We start from the raw sequence: 14,622 nt of genomic DNA, 5'->3' as shown, positions 1-14,622 counted from the left end.
TGGTGGGGAGGCCCGCCCACATCTGGGCACTGGAGCATGGCTCCTTGGTAATCAGAACTGCTGCTCCTGCCACACTCAGGGCCCAGGGTGCCATGTGGTGGGAAAAGGGCTGAGCACCCCGCCTGTGGAGGATGGGCCAGGACTTTGCCCAGGGGCCTCCGGTGACAGGTCCAGGCCTCTCCCTGCCCTCGCCTCGGCCCCTGCCCTGGCCTCGCCCACACTGGGAACCGGGAGCACAGCTTTCTGTGCCAGTCTTGCTGTGCCCCGGGCGCTGGGGGCTGGCCTCTCCTCTCACCCTGTCGTTCCAAACCGGTCTGTCCAGCTGTCCACCCCAAGGAGGCAAGCCTCCCGCCCCACCTCAGACACCCCAAGAAAACCAGAGTCCAAACGTGTAGCTGCGGGCAGGCTTTACTCATGGGTTGGGGGGAAGGATAGGAGGTCACAAAAGTGGGTAACCGTGGTGCCCTGGACAGCAGGGGAGCATTCCCTCTGCTCAGGCATCCCCAGCCATCTCAGGGTGCTTCTGCCGCAGGTGCTTGTCCAGGGTGGCCCGCAGGCCGAAGGGCACACAGCAGTGGGGGCACTCGAAGCGGGGCCCGCCAGGCCCCAGGCCGTGCATGCGGCGGTGGCGGTTGAGCTTGCTGCTCTGGGCACAAGCGTAGGAGCAGAGCTCGCAGGTGTAGGGCCGCTCGCCCGTGTGCGATCGCCGGTGCACTGTCAGGTTGCTGCTGTTGGTGAAATGCTTCCCACAGAACTCGCAGCTGCCCCCAGGCCCCGGCCCCCGGTTCTTGCCCGCTGGCTTCAGCGTCTTCTTGGGTGATGTCTTCTGGCTCTTCTCCGGGTCCATTCTCTGCTCCTTAGGGTCAGCACCCCAGCCGTCCCCACCAGGGCCCGCCTGAGCCCCGCCACCAGGAGCCCCGGGTTCTTGGACTCCTGCCGTGGCTGCTGCCCCGGCCCCCTCTCCTCCTCTGCACGGGAGGACGCTGGCGGGGGCTGCGGCATGGGCGGCGGGCTCAGGAGGGGCAGTGGAGGCCTGCTCCTGATCAGCGTCGGCCAGGCAGGGGCTCTGGGGCCGCAGCTGCCGGTGTGTCTTCTTGTGGCGGTTGAGCTTGCTGCTCTGGGCACAGGCATAGGGACACTGGTCGCAGGCGTAGGGCCGCTCGCCCGTGTGTGAGCGCATGTGCACCTTGAGGTTGCTGAAGGAGCTAAGGGTCTTCTTACACATGGGGCAGGTGGGGCTCCGCCGGGTGGGCCCCACCCGGGAGCCCTTGACCTCGGCTTCGGTCCCCACCACCGACGACACGGCCGATACGGCCGCAGCCACTTCAGCCAGGCCCAGCAGCGGGGCCTCTGGGGACTCAGGTTCCGTTTGGTAGATGGACAGTCCGTGGTCCCACTGGGCGTGGCGCAGCAGTTTCCAGGCTCCCGTGAACTGTCGGCCACAGCGGAGGCAGTTCAAGGCCTTCAGGTCCTCGCGTCCTGCATGTAAGAGAAGGGCCAGGAAGTAGTGTGACTGGCAAGTCAGAGCAGTTGCAGTTCACAGCTGCCAGCTGGATACTAGGTGTGGGAGAGGCTCTAGTCCAGGGGCTGAGAGGCAGCAGAAAGAAGAAGCCAGGCCTCCCGCCCTCCCAGAGGAAGGTATGCAGAGAGCGGGGCAGACAGATAAGGAGCAAGGAAAATCTGTGCAGTAGATGAGTCCTTGGGGATTCCCTCTGTGTTTGAAAAATCTTCAAGAAAAGGTTAAAAGAGCAGAGGGATGGATAGAGGAGTGCTAGCTTATATTGGGGTCATGAAGGCCTGACTCAATTACGCATGCTGGGCACCTGCCACCTGTAGCTCCCTCTTACAACTTTCCTTAGGAACATCTATGATCCCCTTTTCCTGCCTTAGAGACAAGGGTGCCAAAGTTTAAATGGGAGAAGGCTTAGCAGTCACCAATGTTTTGTGTGTTCTTTTGACCCTCAGGTACTATATTAGTAATGTACTTCCAGATCCTTTTGCCTTTATGTCTTCGATGGGGGTGGCTTTCCCGATGCAACACCAAGGTCAAGAGCACAGGTGGGGGGGTTGGAGAGGGTCAGCCTGTCCTGACTTCCAGGTGGTTCCCCTGCCCCCTAGCTGTGTGACCTTGGGCAAGAAATACACATCTCTGAGCCTCAGTTTCCTCATTTGCTAGAGTATAGGGATCCTAAGGGTCCTCTCCCTTTTAGACTTGCTGTGACCTCAGATGGAGAATAGCTGAGAGTTCTGGTCCATCAAGCCCTCTATAAGCATTAACTGTTGTTTAGTCACTAAGTCTTTGCGACCACATGAACTGTAACCCACTAGGCTCCTCTGTCCCTGGGATTTCCCAGGCAAGAATACTGGAGTGAGTAGCCATTCCCCTCTCCAGGGGATCTTCTGGACCTAGGAATCATCTAACCGCATCTCCTGCTTGGTAGGCGGATTCTTTACCGCTGAGCCACCTGGGAAGCCCATCGGTGTCCACAATTCTCCCAAGCCCAAGCACCTAGGAGTTTTGTTCCCATGATCCCATCACAGCCCCACCCTTGCCCACCGGGCCAGCCTCCCTGCTGCAATCAAAATCCCCCCTCCCCCTCTCACTGGAGGACCCTCTCCCTGGCCCAGCCCTGAATATAATTCCATTTCTCACAAATCCCTGGGGCACATGGCACAGGGGCTAGAAATCCAGAGCTGTGTATGAGCTCCACAATTGGTGCTGACCAAAAGCGCAGCTTGTCACACGTCTAGTACCAAGTTAAGGGTTTTAATTCCTAATTTAATAGAGCCGGGAGCCCAGGTATCCAGACACCCAGGACCTGGCTGAAACAGGGGCTTCCTGGCACGCAAGGCTGGGAGATTCCATCAGAGAGGGAGGCCAGAAGCCCCTTCCCCGACTCCAAGCAAATGCCCAGCATCTCGATGAGAAGTGATAAGTAAATGGAAGGGGGTGACAACACCCCCAGTCCAGCTGGCCTCGGCTCCCCTCCCCCAGGCCACTGCCCTCCCCAGAGGTCCCCCCTACTGCCACACTGGTCCAGCCACCTGGCCAGTTATTTCTGGCCAAGGGGAAGGAGAAGTGAAACCAGATTGGGGGTGTGTGTATGGCAAATCCCCAGACCCGTCTTCTGGGGCTGGCCACACCCTGTGGGTGGCCCTCCTCCCCTGCCCAGCCCCGCCCCCACCTACCCCCCTCACCACCACCAGTCTCAGCCCTAGGACAGGGCAGGCCCTGGCCACGCCTAGGTTGCACCCGGTGGGGAGCCAGAAAGGGGAAGTAGTGCTCACTGCCCCGCCTGTCCAGCTCAGCCCCTCTCCCACAGGAAGAGGGGCCCTTGAACTTGAGACCGGTGACTGCATCCCGGCTTTACTCACCTGAGCCCTGGCAGGGGCTGGGGCCTCTGAAGAGCTGACAGCCCAGCTTCTTGTGGTCCATGAAAGCAATGATGGCCTCCAACGGGAAGGTCTGCAGGCAGCGACCGCAGGTCAACAGATCTGGGTGTTTGTCGGCCCAAGGCTGGCGGTCTGCAGGGAGGAAGCGGGTGGTGAGCGTAGGGTGGGGCCAGGATGGGGCCTGGGGGTTCCGAGGGAGAGGGGAAACCCGAAGGTCAAAAGGCAGGTTAGAGGCCAGGACCTGGCCAGGAAATTAAGGCAGGGCCCGGGAATGGCGGGGGGGGGGGGGCCGGGGGTCGTGCCCCGAGGAGGTCCCACCAGAGAGAGAAGGGAGGGAGGTTGGCTCGGGGCTGGGGTAGAGGGCGCTCACCGTGAGGGCTCAGGGACAGCGGCGTCCACTGGTTGCGCAGGCCGAGGGCGTGGATGAGGCCGCCGGCGGGCACGGGGCCGGGGCAGTGGCGGGGTTCGCTCTCGAACTGCTCCGGCGCGGGCACTTCCTTCGGGGTGAAGGGCCCTAACCCCGGGGCCTGCAGGGGCCGCGGGTCCGGCTCGGGCTTCACGTCGATAACGAGGTCTCGCATCTCCATCTCGTCGTCTGAGCTGGCGGCGGGCGCGGGTTCTATTCGGCGAGGCATGCAGCCGGCCTTGCGGCGGGACATGGGTCGCGGGCAGGCGGACTGACGGACTGGCGGACTGGCGGGCGGAGGACAAGCGAGGCGTGCGCGCTCAGACCGAGGCGCCCAGGTGAGTGACTGCGGCGACCCGCAGCGAACTCTTACACGTGCTGGCCCGGCCCGTGGCTCCGCCCACTGAGGCGGGGCCTGCCGGGAGAGGACTGCCCCACCCTCAGCCAAACTTGATCAGGACCGTGCCCCCTGCGTTTGGCTGAACGATTGAATATCTTAAAGATAACGAGTTCACACGACCACGCACAGAAACAGCTATTCCTGATCCCGTTTCCGGGCTGGTGGAAACTGAGGCACAAGGTGCCCACTCACACCCCCAAGCGAGAAAATGGTAGGGGCCAAGTTTCTAGCTAGGCGCCCGATAGTAATCTGACCTATTCCATTGAATGCATTACAATAAAAATTCCTTGGGCAAACAAGGGTTAAGCACCTACTATGTGCCAGGTTCTGGACTAAGCACTAAGATGCAGCAGGGTAGAAAAACAGACAATAACCCTGGCCTCTTGCAGGTAATTCGTTCAGAAAGACAGCGTCTCAACAAGATAAACTAAGTAAAATATGAAGTGCCATCTGCGACAAGTGCCATAGGTGTGGGGTGGAAGCTAGGAAGGGTTGGGACCTGGTTTCTCCCCATACCAGGCCTGTGTATTTGAGGAGTTCTATAAACTAAGTTCTGTATTGACTGAGTTCTGTGAGAAAACAAGGTCAGCTCCAGGGACATCTTTTGACCACTTTAAAGTCTTCGGCTTTTCTGAGATGGAAGCCTTGGGAAGGTTTGGAGCCCAGGAGGGTCGTGATCACATACGCTGACTCTGCTCCTAGACCTGGACTTGCCATTCAAACCAAATAGCCAACCAATAGCCTCCTTCCGCTGGGGCCTACTCCAACTTCCCTTGTCAAAGCTGCTCTCTGATTGAAGTGGCATCAACACCCTGCCCCACCCTCCAACGTTGCAAGTTTTCTTTTCTTCCTGGCACCGACCACATCACCATCTAGAACGGTTTGTTTACTCTCCTATCTCCCCCTCTCCCTAACACAAGCCCCCCCACCCCCCAGAGGTCAGGGCCAGGGTCAGTTGGCCCTGGCCTGCCGGCTGTGTCCTCAGCCCAGCACTGAGGGAATTTCACATGCTAATCTCCTGGAGTGCCGCTTCAAGCCTGAGGGTTCATATTGTTATTCGGGTCTCAGCTCAATCGTCCTCCAAAGACCAGAGGACCTCCCTGACCACAGGATCTAAGAGAGCCCCACCCTGCTGAAGGCCTTACAATTTACACTCCATGACCTCCATCTGTCCTCAGTTCCCTCCTGAGCTTCAGGTTTCCCATCTGTTACCTGAGGTGGCTTCTTCTTCAATGCCACCTCCCATAATGGCCCAATTAAAGACGCTCCCCCAACCTGCTACCCCCTATCTTATTCTCATTTTATTCCTTTTGCATCCTTGACAAGGCTTGAAGGACCTTGTCGGTGTATTTGTTCATGTAATAACCTATTGGATCTCTCTCAGTAGAATGCAGGTTGTGAGATGGATGGAGCCAAATCCATCTTGTTCACAAACAGAGCCCAGAGCCTCTTGATGAAAGTGAAAGAGGAGAGTGAAAAAGTTGGCTTAAAGCTCAACGTTCAGAAAACTAAGATCATGGCATCTGGTCCCATCACTTCATGGGAAATAGATGGGGAAACAGTGGAAACAGTGTCAGACTTTATTTTTGGGGGCTCCAAAATCACTGCTGATGGTGATTGCAGCCATGAAATTAAAAGACGCTTACTCCTTGGAAAGACGCTTACTCCTTGGAAGGAAGGTTATGGCCAACCTAGATAGCATATTTAAAAGCAGAAACATTACTTTGCCAACAAAAGTCCGTCTAGTCAAGGCTATGGTTTTTCCAGTGGTCATGTATGGATGTGAGAGTTGGACGATGAAGAAAGCTGAGCGCCGCAGAATTGATGCTTTTGAACTGTGGTGTTGGAGAAGACTCTTCAGAGTTCCTTGGACTGCAAGGAGATCCAGTCAATTCATCCTAAAACAGATCAATCCTGGGTGTTCATTGGAAGGACTGATGTTGAAACTGAAACTCCAATACTTTGGCCACCTCATGCGAAGAGTTGACTCATTGGAAAAGACCCTAATGCTGGGTAGGACTGGGGGCAGGAGGAGAAGGGGACGACAGAGGATGAGATGGTTGGATGGCAACACCGACTCGATGGACATGGGTTTGGGTAGACTCCGGGAGCTGGTGATGGACAGAGAGGCCTGGAGTGCTGCAATTCATGAGGTCACAAAGAGTCGGACACGACTGAGCGACTGAACTGAACTGAACTGAATGGTTCGTAGTTCAGTTAACAGATTGTGTATCGAGCTCCTTCTATATGCATTTTTTTCAAAATATATCTGCAGAGGGTCTCTGTACCAGGCACTGGGTCTTGGGATCCAGTGGGAAGCCGAGGTCCACAAGACCCCTCCCTTAGTGAAACCGTGGGGAAGAATGAATTCTGAGCAGTGCAGTTTCCAACTCAAGCCAGACATTCTGCTTTTCAGGGCCTCAGTTTTCCCTTGTAAGACGGGCTGTGGGGAGTCCTGCAGGGCAAATGACCACCTTTGGTCTCTCCCAGGTGCTTCTCTGCAAGGCTTTTTCCTGGTGCGTGGCTGCTGAAAGCATGATCTCAAGGTTTCAATAGGGAAGGTGGGGGGTTCGGAATGGAAGTGAGGGGTAGGAGTATGCACGTGTAGGGGGTGGGGTGCCAAGTCCCATGTGCCTTGAAGCAGACGGGAGGAGCCTCAATTTCTTCTTCTGTAAAATGGACATCCTGGACGTCCACACCTTACAGATTGGTAGATCAAGAGCTAAGCGCAGGGTCAAGCCGCTGGCGGGGTGGCGCCCGGGGTCTGTGCTGGCTTCCGAGCCCGCGAGCCCGCCCGCGACCACGTGGGGCGGCGGCGCGGGCGGAACCCAGGCTCGGAGGCTCGTGGCCTGCCCGGGCCTCTGCTGCTGGCGCGCCGGCGGAAGCAGGGGCGCCAGCCGCCGTGAATCTCAGAGTGGTGGGTCGCGAGCACGATCCCGCTCCTAGGTCCCGGCAGGGGACGCCCACCCGCGTGCAAGACCCCGAGCGGCGGAAAGAGGCGGGTCCGCGCTGCACTCCCGACTGCACTCCCAACGCAGCCGCAGCAGCGGAGACTTCCCCGCGCCCGGGGTGAGTTGCAGGGGCGGGGGGGGGGGGACGGAGGTCGGAATGCACCGCTTCGGGAAAATAATAACGACGACGATAATAACAGTAATAATGGCTGCAGTACTCAGACTCCGGCCTTTCCTGGAGCAGAATCGTTCGCTTAATCTGTGTCGGGAGGTAGGAAGAACGTCCAGCCCAGGGCGGAGCAGGGAGTGGACGCCTGCGGGCCGGGAGGACCTACTTAGTATGAGAAAGGGAGAGCGACGGGTGGCCGGGGCGGAATTGAAAGGAAACTGACCGGCCCTGGTGGGGGGCGGGGGGATTCAGCGCTCGGTGACCAGATGCTCGCCGGACGCCCCATTTAACTATTTGCATCCAGACCGGGCCAGCACTTGGGGTGGTGGTTGTAGGCTGGTCAGTATCTTGGTGAATTCTGTCTAGAGTCTTTGCTGTTAACCGGGTAGCTCAATTGGTTCCCAACCCTGGCCATTGAAGGTTTAGCTAAGTGTTTGTCCAGGGAGCCGATCATTCCTATTTTCTAGAAAGTGAACTTTGAGGCCCCCAAGGATGGAAGTTTGTGAATCTCCTGCCCATGCCATTGATCCAAGTGATGGGCACTTTAGTTTTTCTAGTGAGGAATGGGATCCTTTTTTTTTTTTTTCTCTCTCTCTGAAACCTGGGCAGGAAATCCTTGGCTTGGAGACTGACAGGATTAAGGACTCCTGGCTTGGTCACCAGGAAGAGTACCTGCTTTTGCTGTCTTGGGCACACCCTATGTGACCTTTCTCAAACCAGTTTCTTATCAAGTCACGCCTTGACTCCCAGACCTCCGATGGCTCTCCTTTGCTGACTGAAAAAACTGCCCTTTTGCATAGGGCAGGGGTGATGGCCCTGACTGTTATCAGACCAACCTGGGTTTGCTCCCTTTTCCTGTCAGTCACCAGCTTGCACCTAGTAAATGCTTTGGCATCACCCAACTTCAGTTTCCTCTTTGGGAAAATGGGGATTGTGCAGGTATGACCAAATCTTTTTTTTTTTCCTCCTTAGTAGCAAAAACGTGGCCTATGCTGGCCCATGTTTAATTTAATTTTGTTTTACTAAGGAATTTAACAGAACTCTTTGGCAACTTGCCTCTTTCCCATCAGCCCTAGAGGGGAGTGTTTCTCCTAAAATACTCGTGTTAACCTACAAGTGCTGGGAGAAAGCCCTGGGGGCTGGTGACCCTGGACTAAACTGGGAATGCAGTGGTCAGATACAGTAGAAAATGTACATATCCCTTAATCTCATTCACAGCCATCTGTGGTAAGGTAATGAACAGGTAACAGTCCCATTAATTCATTGTTCACTGTGGTCTTGCCCATCAGGTGAAAACCTGGGAGTCTTCCTTGGCTCTACCCAGTCCGTTAGCAAATAGTGAGGGCTCTCAACCCTCAACAGATAGCCTAATCCAATCATTTCTCCCTGTCCCCCTTCACTGCCCCAGAAAATGTCATCTTCCATCTTTCCCGTGAGGTGGCTTCCTCACTGGGCTCCTTGCTTCTCCCCTTGCCCCTCACAGCCCATTCTTTGTGCAGCAGGCAGAGGGATCCTATGAGTCAGACCCTGCTCCTCCTCTACTCAGAGACACCTCAGTCCTCAAGGCCCCTGCCCCCACCTCCTGCACACTGGCCTCCTTACTATCACCCAGTCACCCTTCTATGGGCTTTGTGTTTGCTGTTCCATCTAACTGAAATGCTTTCCCCTCCATATCTCCTCATGGCTCAATTCCTCATTCCATTCTGATCTTTGCTCCAATGTTAGCTTATCAGAGCCTTCTTTCCTGAGCCCCTTCCTGAAAACCACCTCTTCACCCCCCAGGCAGGGCCAGGTGTCCCCTCTGGGCTCATGAGGCTCCAGGGCTCCTTCATTCCAGCCCTGCCTACTCTTGTGTCACTGTCTGGAGCCCTAGTGTGTGTCATCCACTGGACGGTAGGGGTCAGGCTCTTTGGCTCCCAGCTGGGTCTCCAGCACCACCCAGCGTGGGTCAGGCACAGAGCAGGCACTTGGATAACAGGGGGAGTCAATCCTTCCACAAATATTTACTGAGTGCCCCCTGGTTGCCAGCCCTCGTGATGTAATCGGACATGTCCCTTCTCCCAAAGGCTTACGTTCTGTGGCAGAACAGATGGCACACAGGCAGACAAGTAAATGCATATTGTCAGGAGGTGATAGTGCTGTGGGGAAAAAAAAGATACTGCAAGGTGAAAGGGCTATTATTTTCCTCCCTGTAAGGAGTAATGTTTGAGCAGTGACCTGAGTGAAGTAAGGGAGGAAGGCAAGCCATATATATGTCTCATATATGGAAGAAGGTTCCAGGCAATAAGAACAGCATGTGCAAAGGCCCTGGGGCAGGAATGTGCTTGGCATTTTCAGGGACTGACAACAGTGACCACAGGGTAGAAGGGAAGAAGATGAGATCAGAGAGGTGATAGGGCCTTGGAGTGAGGATTTTTGCTTTTGGCCAGGTGGAGTGGAAGCCATGGGAGGGCTCTGAGCAGTGGAGGTGTGAGATCAGACTTAGAGCTGAAGTTGAGAAACGCTGATTCATTTCTCTGCAGGATCCTTTCTTGCAAGGAGCTAACAGTTGAGCTGCCGAGACAGGAAGAGCCTCACAAGAAAAAGGACAATCCCAATCACCTCTGTACGGTGAGTGGCCCTGGGATGGGACACTGGGTACCTGATTCGTGTCAGTCACTTCAGTGGATCACTTTAGAGAGGAGGGGACTGAAGCAAGGGGAAGGGTGCACTGCCTAAAACTTAGGTCCTCTCTCCTGCCTACAATGCCAGCATCTCCTTACATGCAGTCAGCATCAGTGCAGTGGTCAGGGTGCAGGGTAAATTAGGAGTGTGAGATTAACGTTTACATAGTACTATATATAAAATAGATAACGCACAAGGACCTACTGTATACACAGGAGGGAACTATACTCAATATTCTGTAATAATATATAAGAGAAAAGAATCTAAAGAGGTATATATATATAACTATATATATATATAGTTATATAACTATATATATATATATATATAGTTTTCCCTGGTGGCTGAGTGGTAAAGAATCTGTCTGCCAATGTAGGAGAGATGGCTTCAATCCCTGGGTGGGGAAGATACCTGGAGAGGAAATGGCAACCCACTCCAATATTCTTGCCTGGGAAATCCCATGGACAGAGAAACCTGGCGGGCTACAGTCTATGGGGCTACAAAGAGTTGGACATGACTTAGCAACTAAAGAGCAAAATATATATATATTTATTTATTTATTTATATAACTGAGTTTTATATATATATATATATCTGAATTGCTTTGCTGTATGCCTGAAACTAGCACAACAACTAGAAAAAAAAACCCCAACCTCAGTGTAGTAGCATGTAATATGTTACAGGCGAGTGCTAAACTTTCACATTTGTTAGGTCATTTAGTCCCTGTGGCAACCCTGTCAGGTTGGTCCTCTTGTCAGCCTATTTTATAAATAGGGAAACTGAGGCACAGACCTATTAAGCAACTTCCCCTAGGTCACACAGCAGTACCAGTACTCAAACAGAAGTGTAACTTGAATAACACTAGGGAGAACCTAGTGTGTAGATCATGAACCTATGGTGCACGAGCCTGTTGAATCCTGATAACTAGCGGAGGTGGCCGTTGGTGCCATTTCTCCACATAGTGGAAGAGGAAACGAGGAAACTGTCTCGTGCTTGAGGTCACCCACCTAAGCAGGCCTGAGAGCTCAATTTCCATTCCATTCATTCCAGCAGAAACAGTATTTAAGGAGTCTGGTCTGTATGCCACCCCATGTTCCAGGAGCTGGGGCTACAGCAGAGGGGAAAAAGCAAGGTCGCTACCTGTGGGGAGGCAGCCATCTTGCAGGGAGAAAGACCATAAGCAGACCAGTAAATAGACAACATCACGAGGGGCGTGCTCTGAAGAATGAGGAAGCCGACTCAGATGAAAGGGGCTGAGGGGGAGATTTTGAAGACAGGCTGCTCTGGAAACGGGGAGAAGGAACAGGCAGAGGGAACCCCAGTACCAGGGTCCACAAAGAGACCACGCCAGGCATGCTTGAGACCCAGCAGGGAGACCAGTGCAGCCAGGTGGAGAGAGTAAGCGGGGGCGTGAGGCCAGGGCACGGGTGGGATCCAGAGCATGCAGGGCCCTGAGGGCTGTGGTGAGGACTTTGACTTTGACTCTGAGCAAGATGGCAGCCAGGGGAGGGCTCTGAGCTGAAGAGGGATGTGATCTGACCTAGGTGTTAATGGGGTCCCTCTGGCTGTGTGTGAAGACAGACTGGCAGCGAGTGAAGGTGGAATCAGGAGTCCAGTGAGGAGCTCACTTCAGTAGTCCAGGCAGGAAATGGCAGTGGCTAGACCGAAATGTTGGACAGAGTGAAAACTATTAGGCTGTGAATCAGCTAGTTCAGTTCAGTCGCTCAGTCATGTCCGACTCTTTGCGACCCCATGGACTGTAGCATGCCAGGCCTCCCTGTCCATCACCAACTCCTGGAGTTGGCTCAAACTCATGTCCATTGAGTCGGTGATGCCATCCAACCATCTCATCCTCTGTCGTCCCTTTCTCCTCCTGCCTTCAATCTTTCCCACCATCAGGGTTTTTTCAAATGAGTCAGTTCTTCACATCAGGTGGCCAAAGTGTTGGAGTTTCAGCTTCAGCATTAGTCCTTCCAATGAATATTCAGGGCTGATTTCCTTTAGGATGGATTGGCTGGATCTCTTTGCCATCCAAAGGACTCTCAAGAATATATATATTTTTTAAATTAAAAATATGTATTTTTCTCCCTGAGCATTTCTTGTTTTTTTTTTTTGCTGCCGCTAACCAGGGATAACCTGGTTAGAGTTCCCTAACCCGGGATAACCCAGGCCCCTTCCTTGGTGGCTCAGATGGTAAGGACTCTGCCTGCCAACACAGGAGACCTAAGAGATGTGGGTTCAATCCCTGGGTCAGGAAGATCCCCCTGGAGAAGGAAATGGCAACCCACTCCAGTATTCTTGCCTGGAGAATCCCATGGACAGAGGAGTCTGGCAGGCTACAGTTCATGGAGTCATAAAGAGTCGGACACAACTGAGCAACTAACACACACACTCTTATGAAAGCACCAAATCCTAACCAATGGTTAATCCTAACCAGGGAACTGCCTGCGGCCCCGCCCCAACATTTGTCTTTTATGATCTGGATATTTTTGAAGAACCAGGCTAAGATTTTTGTTTTTTTGGTAGAATGTCCCTCAATTTGAGTTGCCTTAATAGATTGAGGTCATCCATTTTTGGCAGGACCACCACAGAAGGGGTGCCCTGTCCTGAGTGTGTCATATCAGGATGCCCTTGGTGTTTGTTTGCCCGATTACTGTACATGTTGATTTTAATGCCAACATTAGAGTGTTGTCTACCATGTTTCTCCATTGCAAAGTCACTCTGAAGTCTTTACAAGGAATATCTTGTGAGGAGATACTTTTAAGACTTTGCAGATGTCCTGGGCCTTCTTAAACATATGGGAAGGACTTTCCCCTCTCCTCCCTTTATTTATTTCTTCATTTATTTATTTAAAATAAGTATGGCTCAAAAAATTTCACCCTTAAAAAAAAAAAAATCACCGTTTGGAGCTGACTCCTGTGTGAATGGGAATTTATTTGGAAGATGTGCTGTGCTTAGCCCCTCAGTCGTGTCCGACTCTTTGGGACCTCATGGACTGCAGCCCCCCAGGCTCCTCTGTCCATGGGGATTCTCCAGGCAAGAATACTGGAGTGGGTTGCCATGCCCTCCTCCACAAATAATGGATTGGTGGGGTGTTTGTGAGAGAGGTCAGGGCTTGTTCTTTTAGCAAATATTTATTGCTAGGGATTGGGGATAAAAGCAGTACAGGGGATTTCTTGGTGGTCCAGTGGTTAGGACTCCACACTTCTACTACAGTGGGCAACGGGTTCAATCCCTGGTCTGGGAACCAAGATCCTGCATGCTGAGTGGCACAGCCAAAAACTTAAAAAATGAAATTTACAAAGCAGTGTAAAGGCCCTGCTTTCATGGACCTTGTAAACAGGGGTGCTAGGTCCTGGGAAGGGGGTGACTGGCCGAGGGATGGTACCGATTTTAGAAGGAGGACTTAGGAGTTGGGTTTTGTATAGGTTAGGTGGAGATGGGGTAGATAAGCGTCTGCCCCCAGCCCCCTCTTCCTGTAGCTCCACACTCCCCATAATGACTCCCTGGTCTGCTTCACCCAACAGCCAGGATAATGCAGACTCCGCTGGCCACTCCTGTGCCTGTGCTCCGGCTCCCCCGGGGTCCTGATGGCTTGAACCGAGGCTTTGCTCCTGATGGACGCAGAGGCCCCCTGAAACCAGAAGTCCCTGAAGTCCCGGAGCCTCCAGAATCTCGGGAATCCCGGGAACAGCAGGCTCGAGCCTCCCTTCGGGAGCGCTACCTGCGCAGCCTGCTGGCCATGGTGGGGCGCCAGGTGTGCTTCACTTTGCACGAGGGTGTGCAGGTAGCTGCCCACTTCGGAGCCACCGACCTGGACGTGGCCAACTTCTACGTGTCGCAGCTGCAGACTCCAATAGGCGTGCAGGCTGAAGCACTGCTCCGGTGTAGTGACATTATCTCATACACCTTCAAGCCATAAAGACTTCATCATGTTCATCTTTCTGCCTTGGGCGTAGCTACAGTCTCCCAGGCCTCCATATGCTCCTGAACTTGGACCTCTGGGCCCCAGAGAGTTCAGAAACCCCTTGGAAATTCGCACCAAGCTCCAAGCAACTCTGACATCTCTGGACATCCAAGGTGTAGTCAGTAAACTTCTGCAGCCCCATGGGTTCTACATCCTGTTGAAAGGAATGCTCTACCTCACAGAACTCTCAGCTCTACAGATACATGGGCCCCATGCCAGTTCCTGAAGATTTGGGACAGAGGGAGGGAATAAAGGAAGGCAGATTACCTAATGGGAAATTGTCTATTGAAGAGGGTGCAAAGTTCAGCCACCCTGGAAATATTCCCCAATGCTTCCCTCCTGCCAAGGAATCAGTTATCTCAGGAAACTGCTTCTTGTTTTATTTCTCTTTTTAATGTACCCTATAGAGATTGAGCCAGATTTAGGGAGTGAAAGGGTGGCTATTGAAAGGCTGAATCCTGTGGAGCTGGGTCAGGAAGGGGAAAACATGTCAAGGGAGTGGGAGGAGCTGGGATAAAGATGTGGGGATTGGACCACCAGTAGTCTGTAACAGCTGGTGTGACCTGGATGCCAGACTTGGGAGACTTGGACTTTTCTGGTGGGCTGGCTTGTATACAGTGAGGGGAGTGACTTGAATTGGGTCACACGCAAGAGGTCCCTCCCATTGCCTGA

At 53.6% G+C, this 14,622-nt stretch overlaps 2 protein-coding genes across 4 annotated transcripts; one reads left to right on the top strand and one right to left on the bottom strand.

Annotated features, from left to right (window-relative positions):
* Nucleotides 1-390: 390 nt before the first annotated feature.
* ZNF296 (zinc finger protein 296) lies at nucleotides 391-4,144 on the bottom strand. Its single transcript, XM_081515799.1, has 3 exons — nucleotides 3,764-4,144; nucleotides 3,376-3,525; nucleotides 391-1,479 (listed from the first exon to the last, which is right to left on the bottom strand). The coding sequence occupies exons 1-3, from the start codon at nucleotides 4,050-4,052 to the stop codon at nucleotides 494-496; spliced, it is 1,425 nt and encodes a 474-aa protein (XP_081371925.1). The 5' UTR covers nucleotides 4,053-4,144; the 3' UTR covers nucleotides 391-493.
* Nucleotides 3,320-14,317, top strand: GEMIN7 (gem nuclear organelle associated protein 7). Of its 3 annotated transcripts, none has more exons than XM_081515801.1 (3): nucleotides 3,320-3,485; nucleotides 9,842-9,929; nucleotides 13,511-14,317. In XM_081515801.1, the coding sequence occupies exon 3, from the start codon at nucleotides 13,519-13,521 to the stop codon at nucleotides 13,903-13,905; it is 387 nt and encodes a 128-aa protein (XP_081371927.1). In that variant the 5' UTR covers nucleotides 3,320-3,485; nucleotides 9,842-9,929; nucleotides 13,511-13,518; the 3' UTR covers nucleotides 13,906-14,317. The 3 variants fall into 3 exon arrangements, with proteins under 3 accessions (XP_081371927.1, XP_081371926.1, XP_081371928.1); XM_081515800.1 differs by lacking the exon at nucleotides 3,320-3,485 and adding an exon at nucleotides 7,111-7,268; XM_081515802.1 differs by lacking the exon at nucleotides 3,320-3,485 and adding an exon at nucleotides 7,271-7,421.
* The last annotated feature ends 305 nt before the right edge of the window (nucleotides 14,318-14,622 follow it).

The sequence above is a fragment of the Giraffa tippelskirchi genome, chromosome 7 (assembly GCF_054371585.1).
Source record: "Giraffa tippelskirchi isolate mGirTip1 chromosome 7, T2T-mGirTip1v1.2.pri, whole genome shotgun sequence".
Taxonomy (NCBI): domain Eukaryota; kingdom Metazoa; phylum Chordata; class Mammalia; order Artiodactyla; family Giraffidae; genus Giraffa; species Giraffa tippelskirchi.
The sequence above is the reverse complement of the archived record's forward strand: the minus strand, read 5'-3'. Positions and strand labels throughout refer to the sequence as shown.

Bases quoted from the DNA above. Each gene is read 5' to 3' on its own strand.
- ZNF296 (XM_081515799.1), bottom strand. From the start codon at position 4,052: ATGTCCCGCCGCAAGGCCGGCTGCATGCCTCGCCGAATAGAACCCGCG. The intron at 3,526-3,763 runs GTGAGCGCCCTC...TCCTCCCTGCAG, and splicing joins GCTGTCCCTGAGCCCTCACG to ACCGCCAGCCTTGGGCCGAC. The intron at 1,480-3,375 runs GTGAGTAAAGCC...TCTTACATGCAG, and splicing joins CAGCCCCTGCCAGGGCTCAG to GACGCGAGGACCTGAAGGCC.
- GEMIN7 (XM_081515801.1), top strand. From the start codon at position 13,519: ATGCAGACTCCGCTGGCCACTCCTGTGCCTGTGCTCCGGCTCCCCCGG.